General features: G+C 35.9%; 1 protein-coding gene across 17 annotated transcripts in view; it reads left to right on the forward strand.

Moving 5' to 3' along the window:
- The window catches only part of CADPS2 (calcium dependent secretion activator 2), a 741873-nt gene that overhangs the window by 333145 nt on the left and 389526 nt on the right, over positions 1 to 19202 (forward strand). For all 17 annotated transcript variants that reach the window (XM_072652868.1, XM_072652877.1, XM_072652869.1 and 14 more), the window contains exons 5-6: positions 1442 to 1678; positions 7195 to 7316. In XM_072652868.1, coding sequence (XP_072508969.1) covers positions 1442 to 1678; positions 7195 to 7316 — 359 coding nt within the window. The remainder of the gene's footprint in view (positions 1 to 1441; positions 1679 to 7194; positions 7317 to 19202) is intronic.

A 19202-nucleotide genomic window follows, 5' to 3' on the forward strand; every position in this document is an offset into this window, starting at 1 on the left:
AGCCACTCTGAGAAAGACATCCTTTGTAACAAAGAATAAAAAATGGAGACTGAGATAAACAGTTCATCAAAACTGACCAACCCATCAATCAAGCCCAACATCATGTGCAGTGGTCTGCACTCATGGTACTCCATCTCTGCAAATAAGGGACAGAAATTTATTCCTGTATCTGCCCTTTCGAATCAGATTTGATCATTATAATTTCAAAACATTCAATTTAATTTGTTTTGTTGGTATTGAATTTGCACTTATAGTTGTAGTGATTACGTATGTCATGGGTTTTTTTTGTCCTAGTTTATTTTGCAGCAGTTCACATAAATTCATGTTTCCCGTTTTTGTCATATTCATTATTTCTTACATTGTCATAATATTACATTACATTAGTGTAGCAAAATTTGTTTAGGTATTTCCACTTAATAGACATCTTCTTTGTCACTAGTTTTGGTGAATCTAGGATTTTTTTTATCATTTATTTTCTTAGGGTATATGCTCAACGTTACTGTTTGTTACACATATTTTTGTCCTTTCCCCCCATAATTTCAAATTGCTTCCTACAATGGTTGCCCTAATGCTTCCCACTAACAGTACCTTGAAGAATAAATAATCTTATTTTGCATAAACTTGTGATCTCAGATAACCTTTAAAAATTTATATTATTAACTCAGCTACTTATAAACACAAATACTCATCTGAAATGTCTTTTTAAAAATTTTTTAAAAAGTGTCTTTGATGTAATTTTGTGAACCTGATGATTAAGAATATGAGTTTAAGAATGTGAAATTTTAATATATTTTAGCTATATTTACTTGATAAAATATCATGTTTTATAGTATAAAAATTACCAAATATAATATCTCAAAAATTTGGGTCATGTTGTTGAATATGTACTATGTATTTCACAAAAATATGTTGCAAAATAATTCTTATTGTTAAACCTTTGATATCTTTGTTAATGTAAATATTTGACTCCCAACATAAAAGACATTAAATCCTAAATAGTATTCCTGAAGAAAAGTTAGTTCTCAATATTTAAAAGGTTATCAGAGGCTAATTGAGAGTCATCCAATCACCTAAAAATAAAATTAAATTGAATTTTATAATTATGTTTTCTCAAGGAGCTGCCTTTTCAACAGAAGTTAGTGCGGATTGGCATGATACCTTTCTTCTTGCATACTGTCCTGATCCTCAGTATTGTAGAGTCAATATGTTTAAACTCTGAATTTTTCAGACCCGAAGCTTTAGTCTATTAAGCTAGATTGTAGAACAGATATGCTAGAAGTCAGCTTAGGGTTTATTTCTTGAGTAATACTGCCTTGGAAAAATCTATCGTCTTGTTATACTTTTTAAAATGACTTGAGTTAACAGTGTTGTAATTTAAAATGTATTTCTTAACATTTTGAATTTAAAATGTTTAGCACTTTTATTTTATTTTATTTTTAAGGAAAGGAAATTTCCCAAGTTTGTAGCAAAAGAAATGGAGAACATGTTCATAGAAGAGATGAGATCTTCCGTGAATTTGCTAATGGCCAATTTGGAAAGTCTTCCAGTATCTAAAGGTGGTCCTGAGTTTAAATTGCAAAAGTTAAAGCGATCACAGAATTCTGCCTTCTTAGATATGGGAGATGAAAATGAGATTCAGCTGTCAAAATCAGATGTCGTACTGTCATTCACATTAGAGGTGAGTAATCACATGATAGTCTGTCAGCTGAAAGGAAAATGACATTTTCTGGTTTTTATACTTAAAAGCTCTGTGTGTATGGTATGTATCATACAGAAACACACATATATACACATATGTATGCATAGATATCAGATAAATTATACCTGAAAATTCCTAGTTAAGTATTATAAACAAATGCATGCGGACTTAAGCAATGAACCAATATTATTAAGTAACTGGGTTGTGTGCCTTCCTTGTGCCACCTTTCAGTCTTCATTGCTGATCATTGTCCATATCATATGAGCCCTCCAATTTGAAGTGTGCCCCAAGGTTCTGTCCTTAGAGTATTACTCTTCTCTATCTGCTTCCTCACTCAGACACTTCAGCACTACTCACAGATTAAATTATCTTCACTAAACAAATAAATCCTAGATCTATTTAGTTAATGCTCATGTCTCTCCTGAACTTCGGTCTCAACTTGCCCCCCGTTCTTTGGACCTCTCAAACTAGGTGCCTTTAGGCTTCTCAAAGCTTATCCAAAATAGGACTCATTATCCGCAAATCAAGAACAGGGCTTCATTTGGCCCATAAGCTATGGTTTGCCTACTCTGGCTCAATTCAGTGAAGTCTGAGGTTTTGACACCCCTCACCCACCTCATATGCATATACACATACATGTACACACATATACATAGGTATATATGCATATGAGGACATATAATTTATACTATGTAATATATTTGTAGTCAATATGAATATAGTTTTTCTTTAGATAATCCTGATTTGCACCACTTTTCAGAGGCCTTACTGTATTTCCTTATAATGATATATCTTATCTTTTCAGTGCCATATTAAGCTATTAAATTCATGCGTTATGATTTATTCAGCCATTATCTAGTCATGGAACATATAGCTTGTTTTCCATTTTTGCTATTTCAAATAAACATATAGATTTCTTTTTTATGATAACATTTTAGAATGTTTAGAATAATATTAATAAATGAACCATTGGTTCACAAATTACGAATCGTATATTTTGTGATTGCTTTCCAAAATGATTGCAAGGATTTATTTTTATATATATGTGCATTATCATATATACATGCATGTGTACATGTGTTTAAACATATGTACATGTATGTACAAATATAGATGTTTTTCGATCATTCCTACTTCTTAGTTGGAATTCATAATATTTTCTATTAGAATGTGTTTGGTCTGCTTGCTTGATCTCTGGGGAGGGAGAGGCTGTTAACCCCCCCAGTTTTCTTTTTGACAATAAAACTACAAAGAATGAAATTTGTGCAGTATTTTTGTTTGTTTCTCCCTTCTTTTTGTTGCTTAAAGGTAACCTTTTGTCTTTTTTTCTGTCTTTCAGTCCAAGCTGTTATGGGAGTTTATAGTCTTAATTTACTCTAGATCCAAATACCTTAAGTAGCAAAACTGCATATGTAATTTGGTTCTCTACAGGATATATGTTTACATGAAATATAATACATGTTCCCTAAACTTGATGGCTGCCCCTGGAAGCTGTGGGGATCTAGGTGTAAGCCTGTTCTTAGATGTTAGAGCCTTTAATCTCTCCATTAATGATATTTAAGCCTTAACTGGTTAAATTAGTGGTTATTCACGCCAAAGCAGCTGGAAGGAAAGTCTCATTTTAGTCTTTTCTCCCTTTGTGTTCTTCTGTAAATGAAATTCAGAGGTAAGAATACGGTGATCAGCCCCTTTTCCCAACCTCTGTCCTCTGTTACTTTGTCCTTTGAGATTGAAATGTGTACAGGATGAAAGTTTAATATGCTTTCCTCCTTTTTCTCCACCCCCTCCTTCCATCTGGGTCTAAATTGCTGAGATTTCAGTACAACTTAAAACACAGTAGTTTTGTGTTTTTAACACTGTGCCAACCTGGGTTCCTTTGTTTCTAAATCTGCTGACTTTTCAAGACATCTAGGAATGAGTTACTCTACCTACATATCACTATTATTGGATGTATTTTGAGAATTACACATATGATTACAAAGAGAGCATTATAAGTATCTGTTATTCTACCTGTCCCATTTTCATTTTGTTATTCCATTTTTTCACAATCAATCTTTAAACAGGCTTGCTACCATACATTTTTATTTACTTCTCAATTATTCAGAAGCATATATTCTCTTTCTTTTTTCCTTTGCCAGCGCCTTGTCCATCTTCCTGTCCCTAGCCATTAACAAATCAGAAATAACTCAGAAATGAAAATATGACAGAATCAGATAGTTTTGAATATCTCAAATAAGAAGCTTAGTAGAGTGCCATTTAAACAGAGGACTAAAATTAGGTTGGTATTAGATGATGAACAAAACTGAAATTTCCCTTATCTCTCTGGCCTCCATTTTCCCTGACAATTTAGGGATCATTGTGTATTATTCTACCAATTCAGAGTTATAAACTTGTTACTCTATTTATAAAACCTTTTAAAACTGGCAGTTCTTCAGGGTAAACCATTCCCTGCACAGATGGTAGTATTGTTGTAAGGAACAGAATGATTGTTTCACAAGTTGGGTGTTTGAGGAGGTCCTGTTTACAATAACTTGTCATGGAGGTGACAGAAATAGTGTCAGCAGATGCTTTCTCTCATCTCTTTTACACTTTGGCTATTTGACAGACTGAAGAGGGAAATGCCATGTAAATGGAGAGTAATCTGAAATGTGGGCCAGTGTTGACACATTTTCTCTTAAATCATCTTACATTGACTGCATAATGACTTCATTCCTAATGTAGGAATGTAGGTGTAAAAAATCATACCATCTGATTAAAATTAAGCAAAGTATCCGTGACCAGCACCTCCACCCCCACCCCCCGCCCCCCAATAATAAAACATCACGGTGATTAAGAGATTTGCATGTGGCCTTTATTTATGAAACGTGCAAATGACCCTCAAGTTAGGAATTCCAAATAACTCAGCTGGTACAGGAGTTTCATTAGAGATTCAGTACATCTCTCAGTGGTGAAAGCTACACGTACTTGTTTTTTTTTTAATTAATAGTCTTTGATCTCTGCTCCAGGGTTATGCTTCCATGTAGACTGAGATACATTTTCCTCAAGTATTAGAAGCTTCTGGAATTTGCCATCATTTTCCATTAATTCCTTGAAGCATCTTTTCAGTTGTATCTTTAATAGTTTTATAAGTTAATTTGCAGTTGAATAGAAGCAAAAATGCAAGAAACTTTTTGATTAAGAACCGTTTTGATTAAAAATGGAGTGAGGGGCTCTGCTTTTGGAATCACAGAATATGAGTGGGAATCCTTTCTTGGCCACTTACTCTATGTGTCATCTCCTTGGGCTACAGTTTTCCTCCGCCATGAAATGAGGAGTTGAACTAGATGTCTTCCAGGTTTTCTTCCATCTATAAGGCTATGATCCTTTGAACCTACAAAGATTTCATTGTATTGTTGGTCATTTTTCTTAGGTACCAATTGTTTTCATATTTTCCTCTAGGAAAACAAATACAGAACAAGAAATAATTAAAATGTTTTATATATTCAATTTATGTATTTATTTATATCATCTTATTCCTCCCAGCTTTCTAGAAGGTTATACTTGGACTTTGGATTATCTGAAAGGGAGAATCAGTTACTCTGAAGATGATTGGTCTCCTTTATATGTCTTATCACCTCGTGATTCCTATAATGAACAAACCCAATAGCACAGTATACTGGACTTGGGGAAGGAGCTTTTTCATGATAAATAACTGCATACCATGAAGTGTTCTTAAGTTTGAATATGAAAATATAATATGCTTTCATGCCAAGTCAGCCATCAGAGGAAATGGTATGTGCATGAAATTATATCTAAAACCCCATAAAATATGAATTTATAAGAATGAATGATAGTATAAACTTGATTCAATAAAGAACATCCAACTTTTATTTAATGAAAATAAATAAGGTCATCTTTTTATATTAAAATTCATAAAATAAAATGCCTAGGACTACAAAGGAAATCCATTATGTTGAAATACATTTACCAAATTATTTTAAAAACAAGTCCATAGAACCCATGTTCATAACTTTTGCCCCTCGCTCTCTCTTTCATATGTACAGTGCTAATATGCCAAAAATAGAAAACAATAAAAATTAGTGACAAATGGTAGTACACATAGATTTTGCCATTGTAGGCAAAGTGGGAGATCAGTCTACTAAAATAGACCCCAACTTATGACATAACAGTCAAGACCTAGGAAGTTGCCTGAGTCACATAAAGATTAAATGACTTGCCCATAGTTTCACAATGGTAGTAATAATCCAAAATAATAACTATTAAAACATTTCTGAGAAGCAGTGTGGTACAGTCATTAAATAAATGCTAAATTTGGCATCAAGAGAGCCAGGATCAAATCGCAAATATGCTATTTACTACTGTATGACACAGTGGATAGAGCAGCTGGTCTGGAGTCACAGAGATGGGAATTATAATTTGACCTCAGATGCTTACTAGCTGTATGAACCTAGGCAAGTCACTTAACCTCCATTTGCCTTAGTTTCCTCATTTGTAAAATGGGGATAATAATGGTACCTACCTCCCACCCAGGGTTGTTGTGAGGATCAAAGGAGATAATGTCTGTAAAGTGTGTAGCACAGTGCCTAACACATAGTGAGCTGTTCTGGTTTGTTTTTGTTATTATGTGGAGCTAGTTACTTCATCTCTGTGCCTCACTTTTCAAATCTGTAGAATAAGGATAATAATACCTATGCTGTCGACTTCATGGGGCATTTTAAAGGAAATCAGATAATGCATGTAAAATGTTAATATAAGCTTCTGCTTTTATCATTGTACAATGGGACAGTGGCATTGGTGCCCCATCAGTTATGAAAGAAAGATTGCCTTATGGTAGGTGATATTTCATGCATATGCCTCTCATCATAGTTTTTGAGATTCATTTGTGAATCATCTTTTAGATTTGCATTTAAGAAGGCTAGCATTAAATCATTTTCATTTTAGCAGTCTGAGTTTAGAAGTGTTTTAAAGAATTGGCCTTAAATTCAAATATTTTAAAATAATTTTCAGTTTATAGAAGACATTTGAGTTGGTGCTTAAATAAACTTTGGGGGAGATTATTTCTTTATTATATCTTCACTTGTTAAAAGTTGAAATTGAAGAATATCAGAAAATAAATGACATAACTTGCTCCTATGGAATCATATTGATTGATTTTTCTAAGTGGTAAATGATTCATTCAGAAACTATTCCTGTGAATAATATTCTGTGCTATCCTCGTCACAAAATGTTACAAACAAATCAGGAAGAAAACTTAAAATCTAAGTTGATTGAGAATTGCTTCATGAAGGAGATAACATTTGAGTTCTGCCTCAAGGATGGAGAGAATTTCAGACTGGGTACAGGATTGTCACTGTTGCAGTATGAAAAAATACTAGACGTGTGAAAGCCCAAGGTACTTTTTTCAGGGGTGGAATTACTTAATGTTACCGTGTATGTGTTGTATTTTTGGTCTTCGATGTAACACAATACCTTTTTGTTTCTTTTCTGATATTTAGATTGTTATAATGGAAGTTCAAGGTTTAAAGTCTGTTGCTCCAAATAGAATTGTTTATTGCACAATGGAAGTGGAAGGCGGAGAAAAACTTCAAACAGATCAGGCTGAAGCCTCAAGGCCACAGTAAGCTATTAACAGTGTTTTGTTTTGTTTTAATAGAAATGTGTTTTCTTTGCAGAATGATGTGTTATCTTACCATTCTGAAATTGCTGTTTGGATAGCTTGCTTCAAGTGCAGAGAATCTATATTTGACTTTTTTTTGATGATAGGAGTAGCTGTGTTCTTGCCAGATATAACTAGGAAATCTGAGGTGCAGTTATGAAATTAATTATAAATGAATAAAATGTTATAAATTATTGTAAAAAATATGCATCACTGGAATTACTACAAAACACACATGGGTGAAATATTAGTGATGAGAATGTAACAACATTTATCATTTGTGTGTTCTGTAAATATGGATTTTTGGAAGAGAGCAACAAACCAGCTGGGATGGTAGCATGGTTGGACAAAGAGAAAAAAGGATGGTTAATGACTCACTTTCTAACTATCCAGCACATCAGCTCTTGTTGCGGATGTTTTCACAACCAGAGGCTGACACACATTACCAGAAACTGGTACTAATTTGTAGTGGTCATACCAAAGAGGAACAGGTCTCCAAGAGTGCTAATACTCAAGAAACTGGTTCCAATGCCTAGCTCTGTGTATGCTACAACAAGGGGTGCAATTCCCTTGCTACCACCGCCTTCTCTCAGTTAACCTCCATATTCATTTGAATGGGTGCTTAGTGGAATCAAAAATTATCTAGGAATTATTTAAAAGCATAGTAATTATAGGTCTACCCCAATAGTGGCAAAAACAAGAGTGCCTTGGATGGAGATAAAGGAATGAAAATGTTTAATTTTTTTTTTAGTTCTTGCCTGATGCTGGTAAGATTGAAATGATGATGCAGATAGGTACAGGGATCATAAAATCTCAGAACTGGATCCCACCTTAAAGATCAACAAAACCAATCTCTTCATTTTACATCAAGAAACTGAGGCACAGAGAAGCTAAATAATTTGCCAAAAGTCATAGAGTAAGTAGTAGAGCTGATATTGACACCCAAGTCTATGGATTCCCAGGTCAGCGTTCTTGTCATTGTATCATGCTGTCTCCTTAAAATCTTCACTTCAAAAGTTATTTATTTTTAAGTGCCCTGAGTGTGCAAGAATCTGAGGTTGCAAAGATAAAAATTAAGTATTTCCTGTTCCCTGGGATATTAGAGTTTTGTAGGGGGAAGACACACGTGCATAAATAAGTATAATGTAAGTTTAAATGCTCTAAATGCGTTGGACAGGTCATGAAAAAATTTTTGAGACTCAAAGTAAGAGAGGATCAATTTCAGTTGGAGAATCAGTGAAACTTTCATGGTGACACCTGAACTAGGTTATAATGAATCCCATAATCTTGGAATTTGATGGGACCTTAGATATTATGTAGTCCAAATGTGTCAGACATGTGACCCATGGGGCATAATCCTCATAAGTATTGCCCAGCCCAAATTAAAATGTAATCTGGAAATATTTAACAAAGTAAATACCAATTCAATAGATGATAGAAAATGTTAATATGTGGTTTTCAATATACAGCCTGTAGGAATCTTTATGTATGGTTCAATAGCCTCCATTTCTGTGTGTTTGACACTGTTGATCTAGACTAACTCTTTCATGTTACTGACAGGGAAACTGATTCTTAGAAGACTTAAGTGACTTTTTTAAGACAACTTGATGAGTACATGGCAGCACTAATAGTCACATCTGACTGTTTTGCCTCCCAAGTTTTTGACCATTCAAAGAACAAGCATGGATTAGTCTACTATTACATACTAGATATTGTGTTACACACTAGAGATAAAAAGATAAAAGTGAACTAGTATCTGCGCTTAAGGATCTTATATTCTGCTAGTGGAGACATGAAAACATATGAGTATGCTACATACAAATGTATATACATACATATATATATAAATACACACATGAGTACACGCACATGTATACACACATATGTTGTACATGAAGGGGAAAGGTAGACTGGGGCCAAGTTGTGAAGGATTTTAGTTAGTAAAGCATTGATTTAGCACTTTTGATGTTCTGGGCATTGTGCCAAATACTGGGGATTAAAAAAAAAAGACAAATATATCGTTTCTGACCTCAAAGGAGTCCATATTTCAATGGAAGAGACATTATGCAAAAAGCTACATAAAAAATACATCCAGAGTCAGAGACATCTTTAGTTTGGGGAAAAGAACTTTAGACTAAATTTTCTAGAGGCTGGTAACCTTGGGTAAAATCTGGCATTGATGGAAAAGTTAAGGTTTTAATGGTAAATTTGATTTTATGATTCTTATTTAATCAGGAACTAGAACATGTATAGAAAGGCATGTGAGCCACTTAAGACTTGCCTCAAAGATGTTCCTTAGCCAATGTGAAATTATAGTCATATCAGAAACTGGTTATTGGAACTTGCTATTTTAAGATTCTCTGGGACTATTAACTGACTGTTCTTCTGAGTCTAACTCCAAGTATGGATAGCAAGAAAGGCGGTCTGAGCCTCCAATCCATGATGCCAATAAGCCTGTGAGATGCTGGTAGGAACTGCAAAAGGTGATCTCATGGGAAGAGTGGGAGAGCAGCTGTTCAGCCTGTGCTGAGGTAGGATTCTCCTGACTCAGTATCTCCACTATCACCTGGCAGACTTTAAGCCTGACTGAATACAAGTGGACAATCTACTCCTGCCTGCAGTTGACATGAAGTTGGGGAGATATTGTTTCCCTGCAATGTCCCTACTCTTAGTGGCAATTCCCTATAGTCAAAAGGTTTGTAAGCTTAATACCAGATCTATTAAATTATAGATTGTTGGTAGGAGAACAACTGAGGTTAAGTCTAAAATTAAGCTATTAGGTTTAGGACTTTAGACCAACAACAATAAGTTAGGGTCCTTTATTCTTAGTAATACTGTGGAGACAATTAGGTCAAGGGCTTGTGCATACATAATTATTACGTGTGTCTCAGTTGGTTAATGTTAAAAAAAATTCATTTGTGGTCTATATTGTAAATGCTTTAAAAGAAGTTTCACCTGACCAAAAGCTGAAATTGTTTTATGTAATATGAACTGTGTTAAAAATGAAAAATAAAAAAAAAAATGAGAGGTCTAAAAAAAATATATGTACACAGAGCAGATGGATTTTATGAACAATGTAATGCCAATGAGATTAAAGATCTTCCCCACCCATTAATGGGCCTGTCCCTTACTGGAAGGTTGATTAGGAGAGGACATCTTTTTGTTAATTTTCTAATGAGGCATTGGTTCTCAAGGGTTGTGATGGCCTCTGGCTCTGAAAAATGCATAAGTACCCTGAGGTGAGGTTTTACTTTGGGGCTTACTGATTTGAAGTGTTTGTTTGGCCAGAGGAGACGCCAGGGAGCTGCTTAGGAGACGCCCCTCTCAGCTTTGAAAACCCAGATGTAGGTGTTTTTCTCTCTGCTAACTATGTATGTGTGGTATGGCAGTTTTCCGTCTGTTGATCTGTGATGTATGTGTTGCTTATGGTCAAGCAGCTGAAAGCCCTGTCTGTTGATTTTGATTTGTCTGTATTTTCTCTGATGTTTAGAGTGCTGAGTTTTTCCCCTGAACTAAGTGAATGATACATGTGCTTGGTTAAAGTAATTGTTGAACCCTCAAAAGTTGCCTTTCCTTTTACAAAAACATTTGAAAGACCTGTGGGTTCTTTGTGAACCTGTGACAGCAGGCCCTGTCCTGGATGTTTTGGGGTGCTTGATGATACAAACAGGAGAGGTGGTGTGTGTGTGTGTGTGTGTGTGTGTGTACACATGTAAGTATATACACAAAGAGAGATGTAGACATTGGGATCATCTATGTAGAGATGATAAGTGAACGTATGGGAGCTGATGAGATCACCGAAAGAGATATTGAGTTTGTTTTGTTTTGTTTTATGGTTTCCCCCATTCATTTTAATTTATCTGTGCAACATGATTAAGGTGAAAATGTATTTAATAAAAATGTATGTATAGAACCTGTCTAAGATTGCATGCCGTCTCTGGGAGGGAGTGGACATGGAGGGGGGAAGGAGGAGGAGAGAGGGGGAAAAAATCTAAGATATATGAAAGTGACTGTAGAAAACTGAAAACAAAGTTATTTTTAAAAAAAAAGAATTACAAGGTACAAATCAATAATAAAAAAGACATATCGAGAAAGAAGTAAAGAGGACCTGGGACAGACCCTTTGAATGGGGTGAAGGTATGGGGGAGTACACCAGTGGGTAGTGGACAAGATCTAGATGAAGACCCAGCAAAAGATCTAGTTGAGGAGCTTTGATTATGAAGAAAGGAGAGGAGCAAGGCAGAGACAGAGAAGTTCACAAAAACCTGGAGTAGGGAGTGTCTAGGAGAACAGGGTAATTAACAGCACCAAAGGCTGAAAGAAGTCAGAAAGGTCATGAACTGAGAAAAAGACCCCTAGATTTGGTATTTACTTTATGCTTGTTTCATAGTGGTAATAGTGAGCCATTAGAATTTATTAAGTAGAAGTGACATGATAAAGCTTAACTACATTTTAGAAATACACTTTAGCAATGAAACGTTAATTGGAATGCAGATCCAGAGACTTGAGACTAAGAGACCTATGTGAAAATTTCTGTGGTAGTCTAGGGGAGAGGCTAGAAGGGCCTTTATTCCAGTGGTTTTTTTTTTTTTTCTGCTGATTGAAAAGAAATACTTTGACCGGTAGAGACAGCTCTTTCTGCTTTTTCTTTTCATCCCAGGATTTAGTCTTCCTGTGCTGTTCTCTTCGGCATTACATATTTGTTTAGTCCTTTACCTCTGGATGCCCCAAGTTTAGGATTCTGACTACTAAATTGGAAGGTTTGGCCATGAGTTATTTGCAACTGAATCTAGAGGCCTGGGACCCCATAGGAAGTATATTCCCTATTAATACAGATTTGTGCAATTTGTATCCACTTTGGGAAGTATTGGCTTTCTTTCATCTAACCCTTGTTTCCAGCAAACATATTCTGCCCTATAGTTATGGCCTTTTGTCTTATCTTACCTCTTGGACTGTATGCTCCTTTAAGATAAGAATTGACTTTTTATTTTTCTTTGTATCTTCACTCAGAATCTAGCATGATGCCTAGAGTACATGTTCAATAAATATTCATTTAATGAAATTGATTGTCATCAATTCAGATTGATGAAACAAATTGGAGTGTTAGAAAATTGGAATGATAATTGATTCTTATTCATGAGATCAGATCTGGAGGAGGAGAGAAAAGTAAAATTTTGGCTGCTTTCTCCCTTCAGGGGAGGGAGACATGGTGGCCATAAATTTTCTTCTCCCTTCCCCGACCCCCAGAATCAATCCACCCTGGAATTGTTTTGTGTGTAAATGTTAATTAAATATTTTAAATGACTTACCTTTTATGCCTAAGTAATTTAAAGCACTATTACAAAAATGTTTATCGTTAAATATGCAAGGCTCACTGTTACCGAGCATTACTTAATTTCAGCACCAGATTTTTTTTCAGATGTGATATACCTACAGTCAGTTCACTTAGCATGGACCATGTCATCACAGCTTTAAAATATTAGAGGATACATAGTAAAGTAATTTATGGATAATACAAATTGAATTCATCGACATTAATTAAAATCAATTGAAATTTGGGGATAATATATACATTTTTTCAAGATTTTAGAATAATAATAAAATTTTTCTTTGAAAACGGAGATCTGGTTTAATAGTGTCTCTATGTCTCCTGATGAACCTTGGGTTATATGTAGTCTTTTGACACCCCCCCCCCCCCGCCCCGAAGCTTCAATTTATCTTTGTGTAAAGGTGTTCCAGAGAGGATTGTTGAAAAATGATTTTTATGAAGTGCTTACCAACCACAGCTTTTCTCAATTATACAGTTACTTTATCCTTGAACTCATCTTACTCTACAGGATGGAAATTGCATTATGTTCCATCATCATAGTAAATCATGCCTCTGACACGTTTTCTACATTTTATTGCTTCAACAATTTGGGCTTTGCTGGAGATTAATTCAGTCTTCTCTCTGTTACTAATTAAAATGCCTTACCTCAGCCATATTTTCCAATAAATTTAATCAAAATACCTAACCATTGCACCTTTCATTCCCGTAATGTAGATTGCCTACTCAACATTTAGATGAAGACAACACGCTCAGTCAGATGCCTCTGAGTCTAACACCACTGTTCTTAAAAAAAAAATAACTTTAATGACTGTGTTTACTTAGTACATTTTGGTGGATGTATAGTGGTTTCTCCTTATTGAGGTTTTTGTTGCTTATTTTTGGAAAGGAGAGGAAATGAGGGAACATCATTTTAATGTTAAATAACACCCCCCCCCCCCCCCCAGTGCTATATAAGAAATGTTTTGCCTTAGGCCAGTTGGGAGAAAACACTCTGATGAACAAAAGATGTGGCAAGGTAGTACACAGTCCTCAACCTAGGACTTGGTTAGGAATGACTGCCAGGTGAGTGCAGATGGAAGTGTTTACAAGTTCTAAAACATGATCTATAGAAGTAGGGGCTAAGGGGGTTGGGGGAGAATAGCTAAGGACAGGGATGAAACAAAATGGATGAGTGCCAGAAAGGAGATTAGGGAAAAATTCACTAGCCAGCAAGATGCTGGTTTCAACCATGAGAAATAGGATTCTAAGCACACGCTTAATAACCAAACAACTCTAAATAATCAGTATAATTGTCAGCAAAGTCAAACAAGATTTTATAAAGCAATTAGCTCAGTAACTGGCACATAGTAGGTGCTTAATAAATGTGTATTCTCTTTATTTTTCCCTTTTTGAAGATCTCCAAGGGAAGCTAAGAATTTTCAAGACTCCTAGATAGTTTTTTTTAAGTAAAAATCAAGTTCTAAAAACAAAATAAGGCACTCCTAAAGATCAAGCCTGCATTTTATTTTATTTCACCTAATGTGTGAGGGTTTTTAGTCTTTTGTTTGCAAATCCACCAGTTATGGAAGAAAAAGCTAGAATTTGTGCATTGTTCCAGTTGTTATTAAGCACGGCAAGCCTGTTCAAATTATACTTCGTAGATCAATTATATTTCTTTAATTACTAAAGTGAAAACCTTTCTAGAGTTCAAAGCCCAGGTCAGATAGCCCTCTTGACTTCTCTCTAACCCTGTGAGCTGCTTGCTGAGTCTTCAAGTATATTCCACCTATGAAAAGCCAATGTACCAAACAGTATCAGCTGGTACAACTAGCCTTATTATTTGTAGATTTGCAATCTAGAGTTTTATAGAAGACATGTTAATGCAAATAAGTACCTGGCAAAATACCTTATTTTAATTTTTAAAAGTAAGTATGTGGAACAAGTAAGAGATTGATATTCAGTAACTGGAACCTAGGATGGAAAAAAGACTGAAAAGCCCTATGTTGAGGGGGCAGAGCCAAGATGGCAGAGTAGAAGGATGCACCTCTAGAAGCTCTCCTCCCACAGCTCATAAAATACCTGTAAACAACATGACTCTAAACAAATTCTAGAGCAACAGAAGCCACAAAACGACAGAGTGAAAGAGATTTCTAGCCCAAGGCAGCCTGGAAGGCCAACAGGAATGGTCTATCCCTCTGGGCATGGAGCAGCACATAGCCCAGTGACAGCATGGTCTGCACTGTGGCAAGGACAGGACTGGAGTGGGCTTCAAGGCACCACCAGCAGCAGCTGTGGGTCCCAGATTCCTCAACTCACAAACGCCAAAGACAGCTTCAAAGGTAAGTGAGAAAGCTCTTTCACTTGTATGAGGAGGGAATGCAGTTGTCTAACACGAGCCCCAGGTAGCCACAGCTTCCATTGTTGGAGCCCTGGCCTAAAGCTTCTAGGAAAATTGAGCAGCTGATCTGGATCTCAGCCCTGAGTAGCAGCCCTGGGGAAAGAAGGAGGGCTGGCTGGCATTGTGGAGCTGCTGGAGGCTCTGGAGAGAGAATCCTACTCACAGACCATAGTGCAGGCCAGGAGAGGAATAAACTCCTCTCCCTTGGTTGTACCACCTTAGAGGAACTGAGAATTTACAGGTCCCCAGAATATACCCTCTCCTTGGCAAAGAACCCAAAAGTCAAATAACTGGTTGGGAAAATGCCCAAAAAGGAAAAAAGAATAAGACAATAGAAGGCCTTGGAAGAGCTCAGAAAGGATTTTGAAAATCAAGTAAGAGAGGTAGAGGAGATGTTGGGAAGGGAAATGAGGGTGATGCAAGAAAATCATGAAAAGCAAGTCAACAGCTTACAAAAGGAGACCCCAAAAAATGCTGAAGAAATTAACACCTTTAAAAATAGAGTAACACAAATGGCAAAAGAGGCCCAAAAAAGCCAATGAGGAGAAGAATGCTTTAAAGAGCAGAATTAGCCAAATGGAAAAGGAGGTTCAAAAGCTCATTGAAGAAAATGGTTCTTTAAAAATTAGAATGGAGCAGATGAAAGCTAATGACTTTATGAGAAGCTAAGAAATTACAAAATAAAACCAAAAGAATAAAAAAATAGAAGACATTGTGAAATATCTCATTGGAAAAACAACTGATCTGCAAAATAGATCCAGGAGAGACAATTTAAAAATTATGGGACAACCTGAAAGCCATGATCAAAAAAAGAGGCTGGAGATCATCTTTTATGAAGTTGCCAAGGAAAACTGCCCTGATATTCTAGAACCAGAGAGCAAAATAAATATTGAAAGAATTCACCTCTTGTGAGAGTGATCTGAAAGGAAAAACTCTTAGGAACATTGTAGCCAAATTCCAAAGTTCCCAGGTCAAGGAGACAATATTGCAAGCAGCCAGAAAGAAACAATTTGAGTATTATGGAAATACAATCAGGATAACACAGGATCTGGCAGCTTCTATATTAAGGGATTGAAGGGCTTGGAATAGGATATTCCAGATGTTAAAGGAACTAGGACTAAAACCAAGAATCACCTACCCAGCAAAACTGAGTATAATACTTCAGGGGAAAAAATGGTTGTTCAATGAAATAGAGAAATTTCAAGCATTTTTGATGAAAAGACCAGAGCTGAATAGAAAATTTGACTTTCGAACACAAGAATCAAGAGATGCATGAAAAGGTAAACAGGAAAGAGAAATCATAAGGGACTTACTAAAGCTGAACTGTTTACATTTCTACATGGAAAGATAATATTTGTAACACTTGAAACTTTTCTCAGTATTTGGGTAATTGGAAGGATTATACACATACACACACACACATATATAGACAGATAGCACAAGGTGAGTTGAATAGGAAGGGATGATATCTAAATAAATAAAATTAAGGGTTGAGAGAGGAGTATATTGTCAGGAGAAAGGGAGAAATGGAATGGGACAAATTATCTCTCATAAAAAAGGCAAGAAAAAGCTTTTTCAATGGAGGGGAAAAGGGGGAGGTAAGAAGGAAAAAGTGAAGCTTACTCTCATCACATTTGGCTCAATTTGGTATGAAAATCTATCTTATACTACAGGAAAGTAGGGGAGAAGGGGATAAGTGAGATGGGGGGATGATAGAAGGGAGGGCAAATGAGAAGAGGGGAGTAATTAGAAGTAAGCATTTTGGGGATGGATAAGGTAAAAAGAGAATAGAATAAATGGGGGGTGGAATAGGATGGAGGGAAATATAGGTAGTCTTTCACAATATGAATATTATGGAAGTTTGTAGCAAAACTACACCTATATACCCTATATTCAATTGCTTGCCTTCTTAGAGGGGATGGATGGGGAAGGAGGAAGGGAGAGAAGTTAGAACTCAAAGTTTTAGGAATGAATGTTGAGAATTGTTTTTACATGTAACTGAGAAATAAGAAATACAGGTAATGGGGTATAGAAATCTATCTTGCCCTTCAAGAAAAGAGACAAGGTGGGAATAAGGGAAGGAAGGGGTGTGATAGAAGGGAGGTTGATTGGGGGAAGGGGTAATCAGATTGCATGGTGTTTGGGGGCAGGGGGAGGTGATAGATGGGGAGAAAATTTGAAACTCAAAAATCTTGTGGAAATGAATGTTGAAAACTAAAAATAAATGTAGTGGAAGGAAAAAAATGAGGAAAAAAAATTTAAGCCCTGTGTTTATCAAGAAGACATTTCAGTCATTAGGGCAGAACATTCAAACTCCTTTGTTTTGTAGCTGTGTAGGCCAAACAGAATGCTGCTACTTCTTCTCTAATGGGATATTTAAAGCCTGAAATACAACTATAGTCATGTGTCAAGATACCAAAAGGTTTTGGCAGCTATAAATGAAAGCAGTTCAGAATGGTAAACCATTTGCATTCCTAGTTGTTTAAATAAAGAACCCACAGAAACTAACCTGAGCTTTACGTTCTTGAGATTTATTGTTTTTTCATTTTAATGTATTATATCACCATACGTTTTCCAGCAGCAGTTCATTTGTTAGCTCATGTTGGAGAATAGTTACAGGAAGCATATGCTTTTAGTTTTTAGTGATTTAAAAAAAAAATACATTAAGGGGACCCACAATTATCCAAAAAACCCACATTTATGTGCAACTGTTGATCAATCAATGAGTATATATTAGATGCTTCCTTTGTTCCTGCCATTGTACATGTATTATTTTTTTAGGTATAGATGTTTTTTAAACAAACCTGTGTTATCAGTGGTACTGGAAAATCTCAGTGAGGAAACTCCTTTGGTCAATGCAGATCACCACCCACTCTGCAGGTTAGAGCCTTAGATAGTTGCCTTAGTGACTGAAAAGTTAAAAGACTAGCCCATGGTCACACAGCCAAGAGGTCTTCTTGAACCCTGGTCTTCTTGACTCGTGTAGCTAGATGGTGCTATGGCTAGAACACCAACCCTGAAGTCAGAAAGATTTGAGTTTAAATCTAGGCTTAGACACTTGCTAGGTGTGTGACTCTGGGCAAGTCACTTAACCCCTATTAGCATCAGTTCCTCTTTTGTAAAATGAGAACATAATGGAAAAGGAAATGACAGTATTCTGGTATCTATGCCAAGAAAATCTGAGGGACAAAAAATCCATAGGGATCACATAAAGTCAGACAAAACTGAACGAAAACAACTTCTTGGACTTCCACTAGACTATATTCTAGACTTTATTATTGCTATTCAAAATCACAATTCCATGTAATATGTTATATGGAAGGGGCGGTGTTAATAATTTTTCCTGTACTGTCCCTGCCTGCTTCAAGTTAAAAGTGTGATCTTTGATCATCCTATCTGAGTTGTCAGAACTGTGAATAAGCTCCATAACAGGCCACTGTCCAGCCAGAGACCCCACTGACATAAGCCTACATCCTAAGGACCCCTTATGCTCGGCAAAAAAGTGTAGGGTAACAAATTCTCTGTAATAAAACTTTACTCTCTAGAGGATGCATAAAGGATTATTGTCCTGAACTAGGAATTGAAACTTCTGGGAAGGAGCTCTCATAAGAGTAGGAAAAAGAGGTCACCCACAGTCAGTCAACAAGCATTAATGAAACACCTAATAGGTACTAGGCACTGTGCTAGATTCTGAGACTACAAGTGCAAAGAATAAAACAGTCTCTACTCTCAAAGATTTTACATTCTCTCAGAGAAAACAACAAATGTGTGCTTATAAATATATACATATGTATGTATGCATATATATATACGTACATATACATATATGGATATAAAGCAAATGTAAGGTAGTTAGGAAAGAAAGACACTAGCAGTTGGAGGGAAACAAAAAACTCATGTAAAAAGTCACATTTGAGCTTCATATTGCAAAAGGAAGAATTTCAGGAGGTAAAGAATTCCAACAACTTTCATGGGCAAGTCAAAGTCTTTTAAAGCTTTACTTTCTTCATCTGCACAATGGAATTACCTCAAAATGTAGTCAGAGGACAATGCTTGGAATTGCATTCCAAGCAATGAAGATGTTTAGAGGAAAGACACAGAGATTAATTAGAGATGGATTATCTCATGTAAGGAAAGCCTT

Source organism: Notamacropus eugenii, chromosome 3 (assembly GCF_028372415.1).
Source record: "Notamacropus eugenii isolate mMacEug1 chromosome 3, mMacEug1.pri_v2, whole genome shotgun sequence".
NCBI lineage: Eukaryota > Metazoa > Chordata > Mammalia > Diprotodontia > Macropodidae > Notamacropus > Notamacropus eugenii.